This window comes from Gymnogyps californianus, chromosome 11 (assembly GCF_018139145.2).
Source record: "Gymnogyps californianus isolate 813 chromosome 11, ASM1813914v2, whole genome shotgun sequence".
In the NCBI taxonomy this organism is placed as follows: domain Eukaryota; kingdom Metazoa; phylum Chordata; class Aves; order Accipitriformes; family Cathartidae; genus Gymnogyps; species Gymnogyps californianus.
Window position 1 is genome coordinate 10670204 of NC_059481.1, and position 21482 is coordinate 10691685.

Here is a 21482-nt window from a genome sequence, read left to right on the forward strand (position 1 = left end):
ATTTCTGTATCAGAAGTAGTGGGGCCTCTGTTTAGCAGACCTCCTAAGCCCATTTTTGCTCACAAAGAGTTTTACCTATGATTGCAGTGATGCCATAACTGTGTGTGTCATTGATAGTCATAGGATATTTATGTCTTTGTCATTTGTAAAATCTGTAAACTTATGTTGGAAGGCTGTGTTTGCATAGCCACAACATGATTTTTAAGACAAAAGCCTTACGCTGCTGTAGAACAATGCTCCCTCATGACATTTTATATCATTGGTTCTGTATCAGAGCTTTTTTGCACTTAAATTATCCCCAAGAACTATTTCTGCAGAGATTGTAAGTTTCAGAATAAAGCATCTCTTCTGTTTTGTTGGGGTTTTTTTTCCTAATCTAAAATTGTATCTTTTGCATTTTTTTGCTCTGATCATGACTTTCCCTCTATGGTTCCCAAAACAAACAGCTGGCTGAACTAGGATTGCCCTTATTTGTTCAACTGGTTTTGAACAGCAGCTCTCAAAAATGTGGGCAGAAAAAGGAAATACCAAACGTGCATTTGATTTGCAATCTTACAATTTTAAGGATTCAATTCTATCGCTTAAAATTTTAGGTGTAGATAAAACAGTTTGTTCTGTTCATGTGATCCATAAATTTTTAAGGCCAGAAGAGACTGTTAGGACCAACTGACTTCCAGCACAGAAAAGATCAAAAACCCAATAGTATCTGCATCAAGTCCACACCTCCTGTTCAGGCCAAACGATATGTTTTAGAAAAATAGCCTGTGTTATCTGGACCTTTTAAAACCACTCAGGCTACTTATTGGCTTTAGCTGATCTACTTGCCTGAGTGCATAATTTTCAACTATCTTGAAACAATATTGGAGAATGCTTCAAAATAATTATCTGACTCTAAAACCTGTGCTAGGCTGGTGCAGGATTATTATGGCTGTGGTTGGAGATAAGCGTCCTCAGAGAATCAGTAAGGCTAAACCAGACAATTCCACAGAGTCTCAGCTGCGTTGACATAATGGAAACACTTCATCCATTGTCTGTGAAACGTTTGTTTTTTCAGATATGTTCTGGACACGAGCATCTTTCCAGCTGCCATAATAACCTCCTGTGTTTTCGTGTCTTTTGATTGGATCATTTGGCAGGTTTCCATGGGCAAAAGTAGGGGGAAATGTGTCTTTTCCTCAGTGGGTTTATATGGTACTTTCTCAGAAACTTGCTTCTGACCTCCTGTTAGAGATAGTATAGACAAATTGTCAGGAATGGTGGACAGCACTTGTCCACTGGCTGGGTGAGACTGGTCAAGCAGAGATTTCAGGTGAGAACATTATTCTGGCACAGCCTGTGGGGCTGGTGGTTTTGAAAGACAACTCTTGAAAAGCTAATCCACTAGAAATCAGTCTGCTTTAGGCAGAAATTGCTCCTCTGACCCTGTGCCAGGGAATGATCTCAAAGCTAAGGATGTCTGCTCTCTTGCTGTGACAGCCCTTCCTAGCCCATGAGCTTTCTTGCGGCTCTAGAAAAGTACCAAAGGGTGAAGCAGCAATGCAGCTCCAGAGCAATCACCTGCCATGTGGGATGTGGAGCTCAGCCTCCAGCATAGCACTGAAAAGCTTAAGATTTCCTCCACCAGCTCGTTAAAGCGTGTGAGCTTCTGCATTTATTTCAGAAGCTTTGAGTCAGGCATTGCCCCCTTAGCTAACAGCAGCTGGATCATTTTAGGATTCAGCGTGGACACACACACAACACAGGGAAGCGCTGGATCCTATTAGCTCTTCTCTAGACAGAGTCATTTTTAATTCTGGTGCCAGAGTCTCCTGCCCCAGGACCCCTACTCTGCTGTGAGACTTGAAGTAACTCCCACCCTCCCTCGTGCTCCATGTGAAGTGTGTCAGAGCGGCCACAGGGTGCCAAGATAAATCATGGCCCTACTCAGCTCCAGGTTGGATGAGCAACGCTGGAGCAGAGCAAATACATTTCCTCAGATGGTGCTTTCTCCCAGACATGTGCAGATGTCAAAGTGAGTTTGCACAATTGGAAATGTAAATTTGTTGGGTTTTTAAGAATATCAGCTGAAAGTACTGCTATTAAATGAGGTACGAAAGAACTGACTTCACCACCACCAAAGGATGCTACTCAGGAAAGTTGCTTGCCTGCCCTCTCTGTTTCTCTTTCCCATAAAAGAAAAAGCTGACCTGCCCATGAAGTCCTCGATGTCCATAGACACTGTTGAGAAGTTGGGTAGCGCACACTCATAGCAAATGCCAAGCTTCCCTGCTCACTCAGAGCTGTGTCCTGGCCCTCAGAAGGGATGGCACAGTGGAGGAGAAGTCTCCAGCACCAGTGGCTTATACCTGTATCACACTGTACCACTGCTGCGGTGCAGAGAGCTGACTGCGTCTGGAAGTCTCACATTTAGAACAAGTGTTTTACCATTGAAACTTTGGAGATTTGATGCCTACCACCTCCTTTTGTATGATTTTTCCTCCAAGACCCAGTAGTGGTCTTCACTTCTGCTGAGTACCTTGAAGCATGTATTAGGCTGGAGGCTGTCTGTGCACTTTCAAGCCTCAGTCAGGTTGAGGATTTCCCAATAAGAGGGGGCAAGGGGGTAATCTGTTTTCCAGTTACACTTGGGTGTGATGGTCTGCAAGAGCTTCAGCTGCTACAGCCCTGGAATTCCAGCCCTGAGTGAATTAATCCTTATCTCTATCTGGTGAATATGTTCTTACACCGCCCACCTTGGTTTTACCACCTGCCAGCTCTGAAGCTGAGTTCGTTGGCTTGCACCATAGACTCAAGCTTCATGGATTAATTCCTCCAAGTGACATGACTCATAAACATAGAGATTTGCCAGGGCAGAGCTTTGATGCAGGGCTCTCTAACCATCAGCTGTTTGCAGTTCATCAGGTGGCAGAGCGTGTGGAGGCGCTGGGCCAGTTTGTGATGAAGACTAGGAGGACCCTGAAGGGCCACGGAAATAAAGTTCTCTGTATGGACTGGTGCAAAGACAAGAGAAGAATTGTGAGCTCTTCCCAGGTATGCTGTTGGGCAGGTGTTTTTCAAAGCTACTGTTGGGCACTATACAAATCTTTTGGCTGTGCTATGTGCCACTCTTTGCAGATGATACCTGTGTATATGTAAATGTTTTCAAGATGCCCTTAAAGCCGTTCATTGGCAGTGTATCTGTTCAGAGAGCATAAATCCAAGCTTCTGATCATTGCTACACCTGTTGTAGCTAATACCCTAAGTATTTCTTGTCCAGTCATATACAGATTTTCCCCATATTCCCTACTACCATAGAAAATAGAGAGAACTCATCTGAGGCCACTTTTATTTCCTTGTTCTTTACAGATAAAATATTGAGTAACAATTTCAGTTTATGTGTTCAGAGAAAACAGTCAGAAAAAGGGAAAGGAAGAAATGTTGATTCTTCTAGAGATTTCTGTGCACAGAAATTTGTTCTGCAGTCTGTATGATTGCTGCGACCTTGAAAGCCTCAAACATCCTGCCAAAATTACTGCATTTACTTGGGCATTTTGAGAAACAGTCCTAACACCTGCTCAAGACCAGTCTCATGAGCTGGAGGAGGTAATGAGATAATTACTTTCTAGATCCCCTGGTTCGTCCTGAGCCTAGTATGCCAGTGAGTGAGCTTGTTGCATCTCACAGCTGTTCATTGACTTACATGAAATCTGTCAGGGGTCTCACTTGAGGGATAAAAATAGGCAATCTGCATTGCAAGCCACCTTCAGTTACTGTGAGTTTTTACCATTCATGGTGATCTCAGCAAAGAGAATAATTTTAAATAATTAATGTCACATTTTTTAAAGTGGTTAAAACGTCAGTGTGTAGATCAGAAAGCTGAACAGGCAAGTTGTAATGCATTTTTGCATTTTTACTCTATTTTAAGAACTGTAGTGAGTCCAGGTACACCAACAATGTTGCTCAGTAATAAACATTTCGCTTTCATGATAGGGGAGGATAACAATATTATGTGCATAAGGCAAAGTAGCTGGCATGAATTTAGCTGGCATACACAAAGTGATTGTGTTACTCTCTGTGGAGGGTTCTTATGATGGCTATTTAGCAGATTGTATCAATGGATAATTGAAGGTTAAATAAGTGTAATGAGAAGTAAAGGGAAAACCAGGAAAAGACAGGAAAGGGAAGATGAATAAACAGTGCAATGTCCATAAATAGTCCCCATGAGTGCTGCCAGCTTGGCAAGTGATTTGTAATACAGGTCACCTCTTGTATTTGTAAGGCCCCTTACTGAGCCACTGACAGATATCACTTGGGAGCGGTGGTCGGCTTTGCAGGTGGTGATTACAGGCTGGGAGAAACATCGTGGCTGAAAGGAGGCAAGTGAGGGCTCACTACTGGCAGTTTCTGAGGAGTTTCTCACTACCTCAGTTACTGAGGAGATGGTCCTGTCCATGGTGTGTGCTGCAAGTGAGAGGAGTTTTCATAAACCTGCTAAAAGTGAAGGGGGGGGAAAAAAATCAGTCTTTTAAGCCAACATCAGTCATCTCAGTGAAGAGGAGATACTCTTTTCTTCTGGTCAAAGACATAACTGGCACTACTGAGGAGTGTCTCCTCGGTGCTTTGCTGTGACCATTGTGCTGTTGTTAAAATGGAGACAAAAATTTCATGACATAACAGACTGGGGGATGTCTCTGGAAGGCCTCAATTTCTCTGTTTGTGTGCTTTCATTTAGGATGGGAAGGTGATCGTGTGGGATTCCTTCACTACCAACAAGGTAAGTGAAACTTCAGCAAAAGTCAGATTTCTGTGCCCAGGGCAAATGATGGCGGGATAAGATGGAGGGCTGAAGGGCTCACAGGTGTCACAGGGGGCAGCAGGATGATGGAACAACATGCAAACCTCCACCAGCACCTCAAACCAAGGGGCCCAGGGCAAACCACCTCCCTTGACCTGTCTCTGAGTAAAGTCCCTATCAGGGCACCGGCGTTTGTCATGGTGTCCAGCAGGAAGCTCTGATCCAGCCTCTTCTCTGACGGGGAGGGCTCCCGGCTTGGGGCAAAGCCCAGCCAGCAAAACAGAGGCCCTCCCTTGGGTAACCCCTGTACCAGGTGCCATGTGTGATCACCCGGGATCCTTCAGACGTGGTGTTCACTGTGAAATGGTGCCGCTGCTCCTCCAAGCCCTGCCAGGGCTGCCTTGCAGCACCCTGCTCCACACAGCTGAGAAAAAACAGCTTGTTTATAACTCACTTTTTACACATGCAGCAGTGGGCAGCTTTTACAGCACTGAATAACCCAAATAAAACATGCTTTGTGATCAGTTTGGGGCTCATGAATAAGGTGGAAAGTGTCAGGGAGGGACGAGCCATCCTCCTGCTGCTCTGCTGGGTTCTGCAGTAAGGGTTACCCGAGCCTTACATGTGAGTTATGGCTGGGGAAAACACCTGTACCTTTCACTGACCCTAAGAATGTCCCACAGAAATACTGAACTTACTACTCTATGCTTTTTTCCTTGCACCGATTAGAGAAACAGTGACATCCCAGTTTAAAGAGATGCTGTGTTTCAGGAACATGCAGTGACGATGCCGTGTACCTGGGTGATGGCGTGTGCATATGCCCCATCTGGATGTGCCATTGCTTGTGGGTAAGTTCCCAGTTTCCACAGCTGCTTACACAGAGGAGCTTGATTTGTAGTGGTGTCCCAGTGCCTTCAGATGCTGACAGCTAGAAGTTTGCGTGCCTCGTTTGTGGGTGGAAGGACTCCATTCAGTGCCTCTGATTCTTTTTCCATAATGGCTCGTACACATTATCTCCACTGACTTCAGTGCAATAACATTTGTTGTGTAAGCATGGAGAATAATCCTCTTTCAGCATTTATATCATGGGTTAGGAATTCTGCATGCATGCAACTTCCCTGTTCCAGTTTGGTTGTGTGTGTTGGATATATCTTCTAAGGGAGAGAGGTTTTAATCCTGTTCTTACTTTGCACTCTTTCTTCTACGATGTAGAGAAGGTTAGTCATTAATGATTACCAGCCCATGAATAGATCTTGCCAAGATGGGGTGGGGAGAAGTAGCCCCATCCTTGATAATCTTCTCCAACTTTTCTGAGGGCTCAGGTTTGAAAAAATGGAGGTTTTGCAGGGGAGAAAACAAAGAGGTGAGATGTTGGCAAAACATCTTTTAAAAAGGGAGTGGGTGGATCAGACAGACAAAGCAAGCTTGGGGCAAGAGAAGGGAACAAAGGGAGACTTTACCGTGCAGCTTGCAAATCTAGAAAGCAGCAGGCTGACAGACAGGCAGACTCCATAAATGTGTGTGGAGAGGGAGTACGGAAACTGTATGTTTTTGACTAAAACTCAAAGAATGGCAAGAAAGCTCTGTCTTCACACTTGTAAGAGAGACAGGGAGGGCGTATATGCATTGCACTACCTAATTCTGTATTTCTGTTGTGCTGTCAGTTAAGTGCTGTGCATGTAATATAAGGCACAGAACCAGCACCTGGTGGTGTGCCGAGATCCCAGGGACCAGAGCAGGGCTGATCTACCACGGCTCTAGAAAAGGGTCAGACACAAGTCAGACCCTTTAGAAAAGAGTCCCACATCTGGCCTGGGAGACACAGCTTAACTGGTGCAACTGTCCAGGAGGGGCACACCAGCTACAGAGGTCAGTGCTTCTGTTGCCTTTTTTCCAAACTCTTCTAAAAGCCCTGTCTTCACACCCGCTACTTGCTATACTGTCTCTTCCATAGGAGTTAGGTCAAATTTATTAAGGTAGATAAATAATGGTGCTTAAATACTGATCCTCGCAATGACGGATGTCAACAGAAAAATGGCAGTTTGGCTATATGTGAAACATTAACCCTGAGGTGACTGCTGTGTCACCTCCCAATTTATACTTTTGTGAGGTTTCATTCAGTGCCATTTATAAACTCGATGAGGGTAAAAAATACTGAGGTGCAGCTGTTCAAGTTCTGTAAAGCAGCCAGCCTGGTGAGGCAGCTGGGGCTTCCCTGCACAGGGAGATCCCGGACAGCACAATACAGGGAAGTCGGTACTTGTAAGGGTTTGGCAGCGCAGCACTGACAGGTGGTTTCCTTCTTATCACCACTCGCCTTTTGTTGTTGCAGTTTTAACCAGTTCTCCTCTCTCTGTTATTGCTATTATTACTCTCTTTAGTGGCCTGGACAACAAGTGTTCTGTGTACCCTCTGACATTTGACAAAAATGAAAATATGGCTGCAAAGAAGAAATCGGTTGCAATGCACACAAACTACTTGTCTGCCTGCAGCTTCACTAACTCAGACATGCAGGTAAATGCATTCCCTACCCGCTGCTCACTGTCCAGCAACACCTAACATGAGCTGCACTCGTACATGGTGCAAGTAACCTTCCTTGCACCTGGGGCACCCAGGACCATGTCCTGCCCCATGCAGGGACTGCTGGAAAACCCTCACTGGGGGCAATGAAGGTGCTGCAAAAGCTGCTGTAAGGAAATGCTTGTCACAGCCCGTGGCCAGGCTGTCATGCCTGTGCCCTGCAAAGGCCTGTCACTTCTGCAGAGGGAGCTCACTGGTACCTCTGTGTTCTCTGCTCACTGGGTCTGTGCTGACTTGTGCTTTTAGGAGCTCAAACTAATATAAATAGTTAAAACCCCAGTTTGGCTAGGACTAGGTTGGGTGTGTGCTATGCCAGCCAATGAAGACTGTGTTGTTTGCCTGGTCTGTCCTGGATGTCCAGCCAACTTTGCTTTTGCTTTCATTCTTAGTATTTTTTGTTTGTACCAAGTGAGATATTTCAGCTTGATGGTGGCCCCACAGGGCCAGCCCTGTTGTCCGTACATGCAGTGGTGTGTTCCCTTGAGTGAAAGGAGTGGTGCTATCCCCATCTCGCAGCCGGGGGCTTGGAGCACAGAGGCCCACAGTGGGAGACAATGGCAAAGCTAGGAACTAAATGCAGATCTTCTGAGACCAGGCCAGCCTTCTTCTGTAGTGAATATCTCAAAGATCTTTCTCCAGGAACACGAAAGATGATGAAAGGAGCCAGGATAATCCCCTTGTCCTCTCTGGTTTTTGAATTTAATTGATGCTCTGCTCAGTGCAGCTCTGCAGCAAAATAAGTGGCAGAAGGGAGCATTTTCATTGCTCTCTGTGTCAGCAGAGCTGCTGGAAAGGGAATACCTTGTCCCCTTCTTCCAGATATATGGAGCTCTTCTGAAGGAAATATCAGCTCTCATTGCTTCTATTTCAGGACATGAGATGCCTGAGAGTATGTTGTTGTTTGTCGTTTTATGGTTTCTGTAATCACTCTGAGGTGCTAATTTAAGTCCATTGCCATGGAAACACGTGGTGGAGATACCCAGCGCTCAGGCTTGCTTAGCCCTGACCTTACTGTGCAGGAGCCCTGCATAATTAGAGCAGTCTAAATTAAGTGGAATGTTTTTGATGAGATAGAAAACCAGTATTCTCTTTCCTTGTTCATACCTATATGCATCGTGATTAAATCTTATAAAAGGAAAAACAGTTATTTATTTTTCATAATGAAAAGAGAAAGAAAAGTTAGGTCTCTTTTCTCCATATTAAATACAGCAAACTGCATTGATATTGAAGGTAATGTATTACTATTGTTAAATAATACCACAGTGGATTTAGATGCTTTATATTCAGTGATTCAAAGATTTTTCTGACGGCTTTAAAAAGAATTTTTTTGTGATTGACAGGCTTATAAGTGATCATTTATAGCACTGCATGTTATTATTGAAACAAATACAAGCAAGTGGGTTGGCCAAGCTTCTGTTAGGACACTGTTATGTAGGGGATCCTAGAGAATCCCAGATTTCTTATCTTTTTCCTTTTACATAGCAGCCTCAGAATTAAAATTATTCAGTAACTCTGAGGGTGCACAGTGTAACAAGCACACTGTGCAGGAGCTTCGCCAGCTCTGTGTGGAGCAGCTCTTCCCTCCTGGCTTGCGTCACCGAGGGATGTGGTACCTGTCCTGGAGCAGCCCTAGCGCGTGGCAGAGGTGTCCCCCAGCCCAGTGCCCCTGCAGCACCCACTGCTAGGTGCTGTGAATGCTGCTGCTCTGCCTTGGCTGCTCTCTTAAACTACAGCTCGGTTTTCCCTCAGAGGAATGAAAGGGTAGGAGTTTAGGAGTTGGTGTGCTCATGGGCATCTGGCAGTGCAATGGAAAGAGAGGCGATCTAGGGGTGGTTCATCATTGATTAAAGCCACTCTCAGGTTGTGTGGGTACTGAAAGAGGGGGTCCCATCCCTGCTCCTCATCATGTTCCCACCATGGGCCAAGACAAGCACTGAGCTACAGGGCTGGGTGACCCACGCACCTCATTCTCGGTGCCCCAAATCAGTCTTGCTAGAGAGCGCCTCCCCCACCTCAGTACGCGGAGAGCCGGGGAGCTTCGCTTCCTAAATTAGGTATCTGCAGCTCTGCAGTGTGATAATGCTCCCCACGTGACAATGCTCCATGTGTATTAATAGCAACAGTTAATTGGGATCTCAAGTGTTTTGCATAGGGCAGGCAGTCACACTCCCAGTGCGGCAGGGCTGAGAAGCAGGATGAAGCCCATGGCAATGGTGGAGGAGGCAGAGGTGAGGGTGGCCCCTCTGCCCTCGCCGCTGCTCCCGGCCCTGGTGTGTGTGCTCCTTGCGAGCAGGGGCTGTGTCCCTGCTGTCCCCTGCCCTGTGCAAGTGCTGCCTCTTGCCGCCAGGCGCCAGGCGAGGATCCCCATCCAGTGCTGCCGGAGCCCCTCGTGCAGCAAGCTGGAGTCTTAATAGCAAAGATTGTTAATTCCCTTCTGGTTTTGGATTTTTGGAGTTGGGTTGGGTTGGTTTGGTTTGGTTTTCAATAGCAATACCCTGAAGTTGCATCCATAACATTTCTCTTTAAGCATTAGCTGGAGCTCTGGGTTGCCAACAGACCCTTCCCTTACACCTTTAGCTAGTCCTATTCCCATCATATCTTTCTTACACGCTATTACAAGAGCAAATCCTCAGAGCTGAAAGTCTTCATTCCTCAGCCAAGTACAAATATTCCTCAGAACAGAGAAGTTCATTGATCTAGGCTCAAAAGCTGGCCAGAAAGACAAGTCAGGACTTTCTTCTGCTATTATCATCTCAGAGTATTAGCGTCTCTCTACTGCAGGATTCGGAACAGTCAGTTCTGCAGCTTTGCAGACCTCTGTTTATGGGAGGAGTTTTTGGAGCATCTGTCAAACACGTTCAGTGTTTAACCTTTATGCAACTCTGTGAATGGTTTCATCGTGTGATCATTTTCTTCTTGAAGAGTATTTTCTTTTTAAGTTCTAACTACCCGCTGGGATCCCTTGAGTTTCCTCACCGACCATGAGAAAAACCTGTGTACAAGACTGAGAGCCCTCCTAAGTTCACCCTTGCCTCCTTCCACGCCAGTGCACAGGGACCCTTTCAACCTGCAGAATTTGTGATTGCATAACAGCATCGGGTGCCAAGGGGAAATTTTGAACAATTGAGCATCATCAGGATTTAGCCACAATAACAAGTGCTGATCACATGTGCTTTCTACAAGCACTGTAGCAGATGAGGGAAGCTGTGAGCTGTGTTCGGTCGGTGTATGTTCAAGCCCTTTCACACACAAATGGTTTTGGACAAGTGAGAGGCGATGGACTTATCAAACAACTGTCTAGACAGGCTTACTTCCCTTTCAGAAAATCCATGTCTTAAGCCCAATTAATTGGGTTTAACCTGGCTATTTCAAGCAGAAAAAAAATTTAGAGAGTTAAACAGGTATACTTAACTCCAACAGTTCTTCTCTTTACCCGGGTTGAATTCCAGCAGCCTAAATATGGATAGGGTAAAATACAGGGGCAGACAGGAATACCGGTCTGGTGCTACCTCCTTTTTGGAGGATATGGAAATGCCAGCAGATCCTTACTGCCATCAGTTCTCCAAACCCCACTGCACAAACACGACTATTATTGAAACACTACGTAGGTATAGCTGTGTCAATACAGCTCTCCTTTCCACTCTAAACTTCTTTCCTTAAAAATAAAAAACATAAACTGTGCTTAGATTCACATTGTTTTTATGGCTTTGATTTATTGCTTAATATTTCATTAAATTAAAGGTGTCCTTGGTGTATGTATAGGATGTCAGTTGTTTCTTTGTGAACTTGAAGATCATCTGCTGATTTTTGTATTGTGACTGTTCTTGCCACATCCTGTAGATACTGACAGCAAGTGGAGATGGAACTTGTGCTCTGTGGGATGTTGAGAGTGGGCAGCTTCTACAGAGTTTCCATGGTCATGGAGCTGATGTCCTGTGCCTGGACCTGGCCCCTTCTGAAACGGGAAATACATTTGTCTCTGGGGTAAGCAGGAGCTTCCTATCATAACACAAAATTAAGAAATGTGGAAGGGAAAAGGCAGCAAAGCAGGAGGCTCGTGATCTTATTGAGAGAGTGCTGGAGTATGTGTTGGAAGCCCCAGTGCAATCTACTCATTGCAAGCACATTTTCCGAGCGGGAGCAAATTAAACCCCTGACTGTGGGGTCAAACCCACCCAGCCAGTCTGACTGCAGTTCTGCTTACTTAGCAAATTCCACCCCACAAAGCAATCCAGCCTGAGATCAAAACAACACCTCTCCTGGGAAGGGAAAGGCTCAGAGTTAGAGCGCGTACAACAGTGGAGGTGTGAGCCCTGTGGATAGGAGCCTGGCACAGCAGACAGCTTCCCACATTTGGCTCCTTTCTTGTGCCCAGCTCTCCGAGCCAGACGGGGTGTGCCAGGCGGCTGCTCAGGGCATCACAGTGGGGCTGCAAATAATGTGCTTGCCACTATGTCCCTCAGCCGCTCCCTAGAACCCAAGGGGTAGCTTGGACGCTGGCTAAACCCTCGTACAATTTGGAGCAGGGAGATGAGGTGTGGCCACATCTTCAGCTGTTGCTGAGTCCCCTGTGCCTTCCAGCGGTACCAGAGGCATTTAAAGCCCCTTCGTTAGTCGAACACTGCCCGCTCCCTGTCGTGGCCCAGAGGAACACACAAACCTTACTGGCGCTGCAGGACTGCTCTGGGAAAGTACCCAGGGCATCTTCCAAATCTTGTCCTGCTGCTGAAGGATTGCTGTTCCTGGGCAGCCAAGCCATTGGCATGCAGCCTGGCAGTGAGGCAGGCAAGGCATAAAGGTGAGTGGGATGGGGCTCAGCTCCTTTTCGAGGTGGTCCTAGTCTTTCCCACATCAGAAATTGAGTGTGCAGGTGAGAGCTGGCAGGAGCTGAGAGATGAACTCTCTTACTGGAGGCAAGTTGCTACCAGAAATTTTGCTGAAGGCACCTCGTTTCTGAGCTCCACCAGCGCTGGCCCAGGGCTGGTCCTGTGCTTGCTGATGGAAGTGGCCCTTGTGCCAGAGGGTGCCAACCATGGATTAGGGGATTCCACTTGTTCTGCTTGGAGTCATGGTCCCATCCCTACACAATAAACCTGGACCTCTTCTGTTATGGCTCTTTTATCAAATTTGGCTGGCCCATCAGGAGCAGAGCCCAGGACACTGGCCCAGTTTGCCTGCTGCTAGCACAGCTGCTCCGAAGCGTGACTGAAAGCTAATTCCATCCAAGTGCATTACTCCTCCCGGGCTTTCCTGTCACGGAGCTTGCTTCCCAGAAAGGATAGATTCATGTTCCCTGGGAACAACTCAGCTTATTATAGGGCAAAGAATCGCAAGCAGCTATGGTACTGCTAAGAGAATATGTCATACTTGTGTCGATGTAGCAGCTTGGGCATGTCTGTGCTTACAGGGACTCGCTTAATTCATCACGTGCAAAATACCACTTCAGTGAAGATTTGTCTTATATCGTGTCAATGCAGGTATAGCCAAAACAGTGCAACCTAAAGGTATGGTGGCATAGAGAGACTCCCTGTATATTGTGCCTGTGTAATACTGTAACCTTGAGCTGGAATAAGCAATGCCAATACATCAGCATGTAGACTGGATGCCGTTACATTTAACGACTTAACTGAAAATCCTAGCCCTCCTGGGTGAGCTCAGGGCTGCATCCTGGGCTGTTGTGCTCAGTGCCCTCTGAGCGCTGCTCCTCAGGGCAAGTTGGATAGCACTCAGGGGGCCCATCTCTCCGCATGTGGTTGCTGGTTTCTCCTTCAAAACCTTAGGAGTCAAAGCGCAGCTTGTCAGATTGGTCTTGCCCCCAAACTCCCAGAGAGGTCAGTAAGAACAGTGCACATGGAAGCAATACGAAGGGCTGAGCTTGCGCTGTGGTGGGCCTTGAGAGGGAAATGTGCTGAGTCCAAAATGTTCTCTATCCTGTTTGGTTTCCCCTGCACAGAAACCACAAATTGGCACAAAGGAACATCGCCTCTTTTAAATAATGACATCATTAGTAAAAACCCTGGGATTTCATTTTAACAAGAGAATTCAAAAAAAAAGAAAGATGTGAATTGTGAAGAGACTGTTTAATTTAATTAGCAATCATATTTGCTTAAAAATAAATAACATGTGTGGCACGGTCTGCTGGGCAGGACGTGCTAGCTCGGCAGAAGCAGCAGCCGCCTGGCCTGCCCTGTGCTTTCCACGCAGCCTCACAGAGGCTGAGCCCCCCAGAGCTGAGCCTGCCTACGGCCTGCCCCTCAGCAGGGTCATATTTATTAAAATCTCCCATCACTCTGAAAAGAAAAGTCTGTGTTCTTTTTCCTGTCACCGTGATTGTGACAGCAGCGAGACATCACAACTGAGAGCGTGGCCCTACAGGTACGAGATGGTTCCTGCCCCAAGGACGTTGCAGACTATATGGGCTGAGCCCCTTGCCCAAAGCATTCAGGGTGCGGAGCACCTCGCAGCAAGCACCGAGTGTTAAATGATCTTCTCAAAGCACGGCTTGGAAGGGCAGGCTAGAGCTTGACAATGAGATGAAATGCTGTTATGTTCTTTTCTCATCCCAACCACGCCATTGAGCACATGGGTGCAGAGCCACAGCAGGGGTTAACTCTGGTAGGAGGCTGGGCAAGAGACCCCCCGGATGCACTTATTTAATTGTCTATTTCAGTGTATGAAAAGAATTAGTTATAAAACTTTAAATGCTTGGTATTAATTTTTTATATTGGGCATGTTAAGTGGTCAGGGAATGAGTCAGGCAGCTCTGTGGCATGGTGGGACTGCAGACACAGGTACAGCAGCAGCACAAGCAGAGAAGGGCCGTGAGTGCCCGTTAGTATGGGACTGCCTGTGCAAACACCCCAGGCCTGTCTGCACCCCACTGTGCTGCACGGCAGCGCTACGCCCGTGCTGGTCTGCGGCACTGCTGAGGCTCCAGCCTTCGTGGTGTACTCTGCTCCTAACTGCAACTGCACCAGGTTTGAGGCTACCGGTACAGCCAGTTCTGGGGCTGCTCTGCTGGTTAAATCCCCTCACAACTGTGATGTTCAGAGCCTTTGAATGTAGCTGGGCTTGATGACGTGTTTCAGGCACATGAGGGGTGAATGTCACCATTTGCACAACTGTAGTGAATTTTTTTGTCCTATTAGGGATGTGACAAGAAAGCCATGGTTTGGGATATGCGGTCTGGTCAGTGCATCCAGTCATTTGAAACCCACGATTCAGATATCAACAGTGTCAGGTCAGTATGTTTCTGAGAGAGGACACATTTGTGATGTTGAGCAATGCGCTGGTTCTATTTTTGAAGTCTGACCTCATCCAAGTAATGTAATGTGTTCTGGTCTTTTTTTACTCGTGCACAGATATTACCCAAGTGGAGATGCTTTTGCCTCTGGTTCAGACGATGCCACGGTATGTTAATTCAGCAATGTAATTTAGGGAAGTTCTGTTACTTGCCAAGTCAGATTTTCCTAAAAGATTAGGTCACATCCACAGAGGACTTTAAGTGACTAAACTGGGCCTGTGACACCAAAGTTGCAGAAATAATAATGCTATAATATAATATATATTAAATACTATATATAATAGTATAGGGAAAATCTAGTAACACTTTGTAGGTCAGCTCTGCAAACTTTTCTACGTGAGGTACTGTTCAAATATTCCTTTCAGATTTTCTGTGTTTTGAAGTTTCATGATCAAAATTAGTTGTCTTACTGGAAGAGATTTGGCTTCACGTAGTTGTTGGTCACAACACGGGAGGAACCAGATGAAATGCTGCAGCTTGTGTCAGAAGGAGCGGCACAGCACAAGGGCATGAAGGGAGCCCGCACGTGAGCGCGCACGTCCGGGCAAGCAGAGGGGCCGCGGGCTCAGTGCGGAGCTGGGCAGACCCGGGCAGCTGGCCTCTGCAGCCCTGTGCATCCCGAGAGCATCCTGAGAGCGCAGCCCCAGGGCGGCCTTGGCCACGTACATCTCCCTGTCAGCCTGACTCACCGCCAATGCTCTTCACTGCGATGAGTCACCACCACATCCAGGTCATCCTAGATGATACAATAGCTCTTACTGGATCTTACTTATCTATGAGCAAGCTGCTAGGAGGGGCACAGTATGCATTGATAGGTAATTTTGGTCAGCACAGTGTATGCAAAATGCCACTTAACCTCCTGGTGCCTTCAGGCCCCTGAGTGATGCACACGGCTGGTGGCTCTCGCTGCAGCTGGTGGGTCCCCGTGGGGGACCAGGCTCTGCCTGTACCACAGCCCTGCAGGGACTGAGCTGGCAGTTAAGTGTAACAGTTAAGTGTAACTGTAACAAGAGCAGACGTTCGCGAGGCACCTGGCCCTTGTTTCTCCTGTTTATTCAAACATCAGACTGAGTTGCAGGAGGGTGAAGACTCTGAAGTACTCTGCCCTCAGAGCATGTTTTGAGTCCACTCCAGTGCTAGCTAAACTCAATAAAAACATTCCTTTTGTCTTGACTGGATGTGGAGACGTTCCAAGGCTCTTCTGGAGAGAGCGTACACTGCTTTTAGGTCTTAAAAGCTGTGATTATAAATTAATACCTCTAGCTCTGTGGTGAGTCCAGTAGCTCTCCGCACACTTGGATGCGGTACTGTGAGCACTTGAGATGCTGAGGGAGTGAGGTGGAGAAATTGTCCATCCTTAAATTCCAATGAGAGCACTCTTTTTTATGCCCAGTACCACAGGCTCTGGGCTCCTGTGCTTATTAATTTATTTGATGGGGTTTTTCTCTCTTAACTACTCCTGACACCCCCGACTTGAGCAGGAGAATGGGAAATTCCATCTCTGTACTTTTGACAGAGGTTTTGGCAGTTTCCATCTACTTCTTTCTTTAAATGAAGAGGTTGGCGTTTTCAGCGTTATGGACTGATACACTGACTGGTATCCTTGACCTGATTTATATACTTAGGGATTTCGAGGAACAAGCAATCCTGACTGTCGGAAGGGAAACCATAAAAGCGTGCTCACATGGCAGTGCTGTCACCTGCGGTGACCCCAATTCCCTATCAGGACAGTCTGATGGAATTATTCATCAGCGTGGAGCACGGGGAGACCTGGACTGCACATACCTAGCAGCTCCCCACCACCCTGCGAATGAAACAGCCTCTCCTTTATGTGCAGGCCTGAATACCAGCAATTTTTCATTAGTAAAGTCTTAATATTAGCAAACCCATCTGGCCAGTGTTTGCGTAAACTTAACTTATTGAGGAAGGTTTTCAGTTAAATAGTTTCAAAAGTGCATTTTGATTTCAGGGCTAACAGACTGCCTTTCTGCATGGCAATGAAGTCTGGTCTGTCTATACATTATTTCCATGTTAAACAAGCCTAAGTATGCTGGCAAATGATAAAAACAGGAAGTGCAGGTTGTAGAGGTGATTGGGGATTTTCCATGAGAAATGAAAACCAAAGATCTGTATAAAAATGTATTATTTCACTTGAATTATTTTCCCATAGGTTTTTCAGACAGAGATGCCTCACGGAAGGGCAGGGGCTGTTTGCTATCCTGTCTTACTCAGAGCAAGGACTACCATCTAGGCTTCCCCGTGCCAAGGGACTGTCTGAGCACCGTGCCATGTGGTCCGTGTTCTCAAAGATGACTAGAGATTTAATCCTCTGTCCCCCAGACTCCAGCTGTGGCTAAACTTGTCTTTAGAGACTGTCTCCCCATGCACCTCCCCAGCAGCAGGATGCCCTAATATGTAGGAAACCACAGTGGGGAAGCAAGAGGGTGGGGGGACTTTCAGTAGGTAGCCATGGTCCAAAGCCCACTGCTGATCTTTTTATAGCAGGACAGGCAGGAGGCTTAGAGAAGTGGTTTGGAAAAGCAAGTTCTTCACTCAATTTATACAAAACAGCTTTGTGTTGCTTAGATCCTTGTTAGACTCCAGAGGAGTCCCAGTTACAGCTGGCAGAAATAGCAGAAGAAGCCAAGTAGCCGCTTCCCATGATGCCTGTTAGGCTGCGGTCCTTCCCATTCCCATTTTTTCAATGAAATGTAGTAGCCATTGACTCCAGCCTTTACTCAGGCATGTGTGTTGGTTTTGTTTTAATCCTAGTGTCGTTTATATGACCTTCGTGCAGACAGAGAAGTAGCAATTTATTCCAAAGAGAGCATCATTTTTGGAGCATCCAGCGTGGACTTCTCTCTCAGCGGTAAGACCTGAACTTTGGAGGTTATCTTAGTGTTGGGATTTGAGGGGAACTGTAAAATTTTGCGAGTTTAATTTCATAAAGCATTTGTTATTAAAAGTTATTAAAGGTAATACTAAGTACCAAAAGAAACATTTGATGCATGGAAGCCTTTTTTTGCCTCTGTAAAAATAATTACTCTTTAAATAACCTAGCTGGCTGTTGCTTCATTGTAGCAATGAAAAGTGTTTTCCTGGCCCTACTGAAGGCAGGAAATATTTTGCCATTAACTACAGCTGGGTTAGAATTTCACAATAATGATTAAAAACATTTTAAAGGAAACATGAAATGTAACTAGACTATTAAGCGCACTTACATAAATAATTTTTAAAAGGATAATAAATGATTAATAGACAGTAAAAGTATGTTAGAGGAGTATGAAGACAGAGACATTACCATTTTTCACTACAGATCCGGGGACATGAGCTCGAGTCTTCTCTCTCCTGCCCCAGAACAAACGCAGAGTTCCTCCAGTCACCCTGTGTGGGGATGAGTGGGTGGTGAACTGCCCTCCGCCTGGGACGGAGGCAGATGTCTCTGTCATGGTCACAAGCACCACAGCTTGTCCCGTTGGGGACAATGAATCACTTACCAAATTGTCTACTTATCATTCAACCATTTGTATTCAACTTCTTGTGTGAAGTCTGAGCAAAATATTATTACCCTGCATTAGCTGTTGAAGTGCTCCTCAGTCTTTTGTGATTTGGAGTCATCCCCCATCTCTAATGACTGAACAGATTCTATATAATTTAATTCAATTTTAACTATATTTTTAACTAACAAATTTTAATTGGTTCAGCATTGAGTAGGGATAGCTCAGCAGCGGAGCAGGGGTGTCTAAAAGGAGCACAGCTAGCCTGGGGGAAGCAGTGGTGGTCAGGGCTTGCTGTGTACAAAGGGTGGCATGGGAAAGCTGGGTTGTGGCTCACTGGGTGATGAACGTCCTGCAGAAGGCCCTTGCTGCAGTCAAGACGTGTTACCTACTTAAGACCTCACTTTGTAAAATCTCATTCTCTTTGTAGGTCGCCTACTGTTTGCAGGCTATAATGATTACACCATAAATGTCTGGGACGTGCTAAAAGGGTCCCGTGTATCCATTCTGTTTGGACATGAAAATCGCGTCAGCACCTTGCGGGTCTCTCCCGACGGGACAGCGTTCTGCTCGGGCTCCTGGGACCACACTCTCCGAGTAAGTGCTGGGAACACCTACTTTGGGTGCTTCTTTCTTTCTTTGATTGATTGTTTTAAAAAAGGGGGCGAGGGGGAAGAGTTGTTACAGGAAAATTGACTCTAGAGGGACTAACGAGGATATAAAAACACAGTGTAAAACATGAACAGAAAATTCAAATTAAAAAAGTCCCCCCAAAGTGCTAGCAGAACTGTTAAATTTTGAACTTACGGGTTAAATAATATAATTGCTGCTGATACTCTGTACCGCTAATCTGACTGCCTTGCCAAAATTTAATTAAACATTTGATAGAATAGTCAATGTCATAAGCGATTGTTCAACTCTCTCTGCAGATCTGGGCTTAACCTGAGATCCTGTGTGCCGAATCAAATGAAGACTGAAACCCTGGACTACAAAAACTGCATAAAAAAGCCACCCCCAAAATCAAATATTCACTACACTACAAAAGAGTGACACTGAACCCACAGATTAACACAACTAGGTAGAAAATGTAATCTGCTCGAACACATAGCAAACATCAACTTGTAGTAAAATGAAATGTTTTTAATTCTGTTTTGAAACTACTTTTATTAGAACTAGTTCAGATAATTATAAAGGGACTTTTCTCTGAAGTCACCTGTATCATACAATTGAGTATTTCAGTGCACATTATGTATTTATTTGCATGAATTGAGTTCCTTTTTAAAGTAAAAAAGAAAAAGAAAAAGAAAAAAAGATTCCTGATTTTATCAGGATGTAGCATAAGACTTTGGAAACATTCCATAGTAGTGCATTGAATTTCGGCGTTGAAAAGTGGAAAGAAAAACAATTCTGATACTTTATGATGGTGTTATGGATGACTGAACCTTGGTAGTAAGTAGAGGAGCAAAGGACCTACTGTGAAGGTACTGGCTGTTGTCATAAAAATGTATTTTTTGTACAGAAAAGGAATCCTTTCAATCCCTGTTTTTTCCTACTGTCTTTTTAGATAGAAATAAGTATTTCATCTCTGTTACCTGAATATAAAGAATCTAAATATATACAAACCGATAAACTGCAAAGAGGAGGGATATAAACATGATTTACGTAATCATGAGGTAATATTTAACCAGTAGTTTCTTAGAAATTTTTAATTGTATCACTTGGTGAGTGAATTTTCTTTTACTTAAAGGAATACTACATGCTAAGCGCTAAGGGATACTACATGCCAAGCACTAAGCACCGTTATACTGATGGTCAAATCTTTTCCAAGTCAGTCATAGTCATTCTATGATCATGATTCTTACTTGCATTTTGAGCAGTTCATACCACTTTGGCAGGGCAATGTAGCTCATATGTGTGTTAAGGCAGTATATGCCCATTTTAAGGTCCTTCTGCAGTGTCAGAGCAGTATAAGTTCATTCAAATGCAGGTCAAACCTCACAAGCCAAAGCATACAGTCCTTACTCTTAACAGTAATCTCCCACTGGCGTGGACATAGTTTTGTCGTAGTTGGACTTGAGAATGAACAACAGTGAGTTGTTGAAAACCTGCTGTGAGCCACAGTCCTGCCAGCGTTTGATACCGTGCTCACCAGAGCACACAAGCCCATCTGATCCAGGAGCTGCTGGGTTTCAGGGAAGCAGTACAGCCGGCCACATTGCTGGCAGCACCCGGCTCTCTGTGTGAGCATGGTAATGCAATACGAACTGGCAGGACTACCCCCAAGCAGAGCTGATGCTGTAGAATTAAGATTTAATCAGATAAAGCTGAGATACAGTTAATTATAGAACTATTGGGAAATTATATCTGCATTTATACATTGAAAACTATTGAGGCTAGAGTGTGTCACCTCTGCTCATACTGACAGGTACTGAGTCTAACGTGAGCAGAGGCGTATAGGGAGCAAAGTGCTGGAGTAATGCTGGGAGCTTGCAGTCTGGCCTTTGAAATGCAAGTCGTGAGATACATCTCTGAAAAGATCAAAGATGTGATTTATATTTAGACTGAAACAAGAGAAAACAAGCTCACTGGAGTGAGCTTGATCACAAGCTCACTGATCACTGGAGTTGGCTGTTCACAGAAGTTTGGTGATAATATCCTCATTCTATTTGAAAGTGGGATTTTTTTACAATTCTATAAAAATTGCATTAGAAACAAAGTCTCCTCATTCATGAAAACATTAGGTTCCATGAATCCATAACCAGTTAACTTAGGACACTGACATTGGTATCAGCCTGCAGTCCCTAATGAAATAGTTCAGCTGTTTGCACTTGGAAAAGTCAACTCTGATGCTTTGCAATATTTGTGGCAAGCTATCCCTGTAACAAACAATGCACTATGGAAATGTCATATAGAGCTCACTGTGCAATATTGAGTCAATACACTGTACACATTTGATCAAAAGATTAATATTAATGTTTAGATAGTATTTATTGGTAAGATGTTTGTTTCAAACATGCTACATTGTGTTGATACTTATGAATGGCCTAAATACAATAAATCGTATTTTACATATTGAGAACATGTATATAGTCATCTTTCCCATCAGTTAGGTACTTGTAATGGTAGCTGTTTTTTCTGGGGTTTTGGCATTTACTTTTTGCACCATACAGTTTCTTAGATCATTTGTCCTGCAAAAACCTAAGGCGAAATCCAGATCTACCAGAAAATTGCTTCTGGAGTATCTTCTGGTAATACACGAGGTGAGCCACAGCAACTGAGAGCGAGCAATCCTTGAAAGCACCTGAAACTCCATCTGAGCTCCTTCTGC

At 45.1% G+C, this 21482-nt stretch overlaps 1 protein-coding gene across 1 annotated transcript in view; it reads left to right on the plus strand.

Moving 5' to 3' along the window:
• The window catches only part of GNB5 (G protein subunit beta 5), a 28425-nt gene extending 7192 nt beyond the window's left edge, over window positions 1–21233 (plus strand). The window contains exons 3-12 of the mRNA XM_050903005.1: window positions 2894–3030; window positions 4712–4753; window positions 5546–5622; window positions 7156–7288; window positions 11195–11338; window positions 14503–14594; window positions 14716–14764; window positions 17430–17526; window positions 18585–18751; window positions 19084–21233. Coding sequence (XP_050758962.1) covers window positions 2894–3030; window positions 4712–4753; window positions 5546–5622; window positions 7156–7288; window positions 11195–11338; window positions 14503–14594; window positions 14716–14764; window positions 17430–17526; window positions 18585–18751; window positions 19084–19095 — 950 coding nt within the window. The 3' untranslated portion in view covers window positions 19096–21233. The remainder of the gene's footprint in view (window positions 1–2893; window positions 3031–4711; window positions 4754–5545; window positions 5623–7155; window positions 7289–11194; window positions 11339–14502; window positions 14595–14715; window positions 14765–17429; window positions 17527–18584; window positions 18752–19083) is intronic.
• Window positions 21234–21482: the final 249 nt, after the last annotated feature.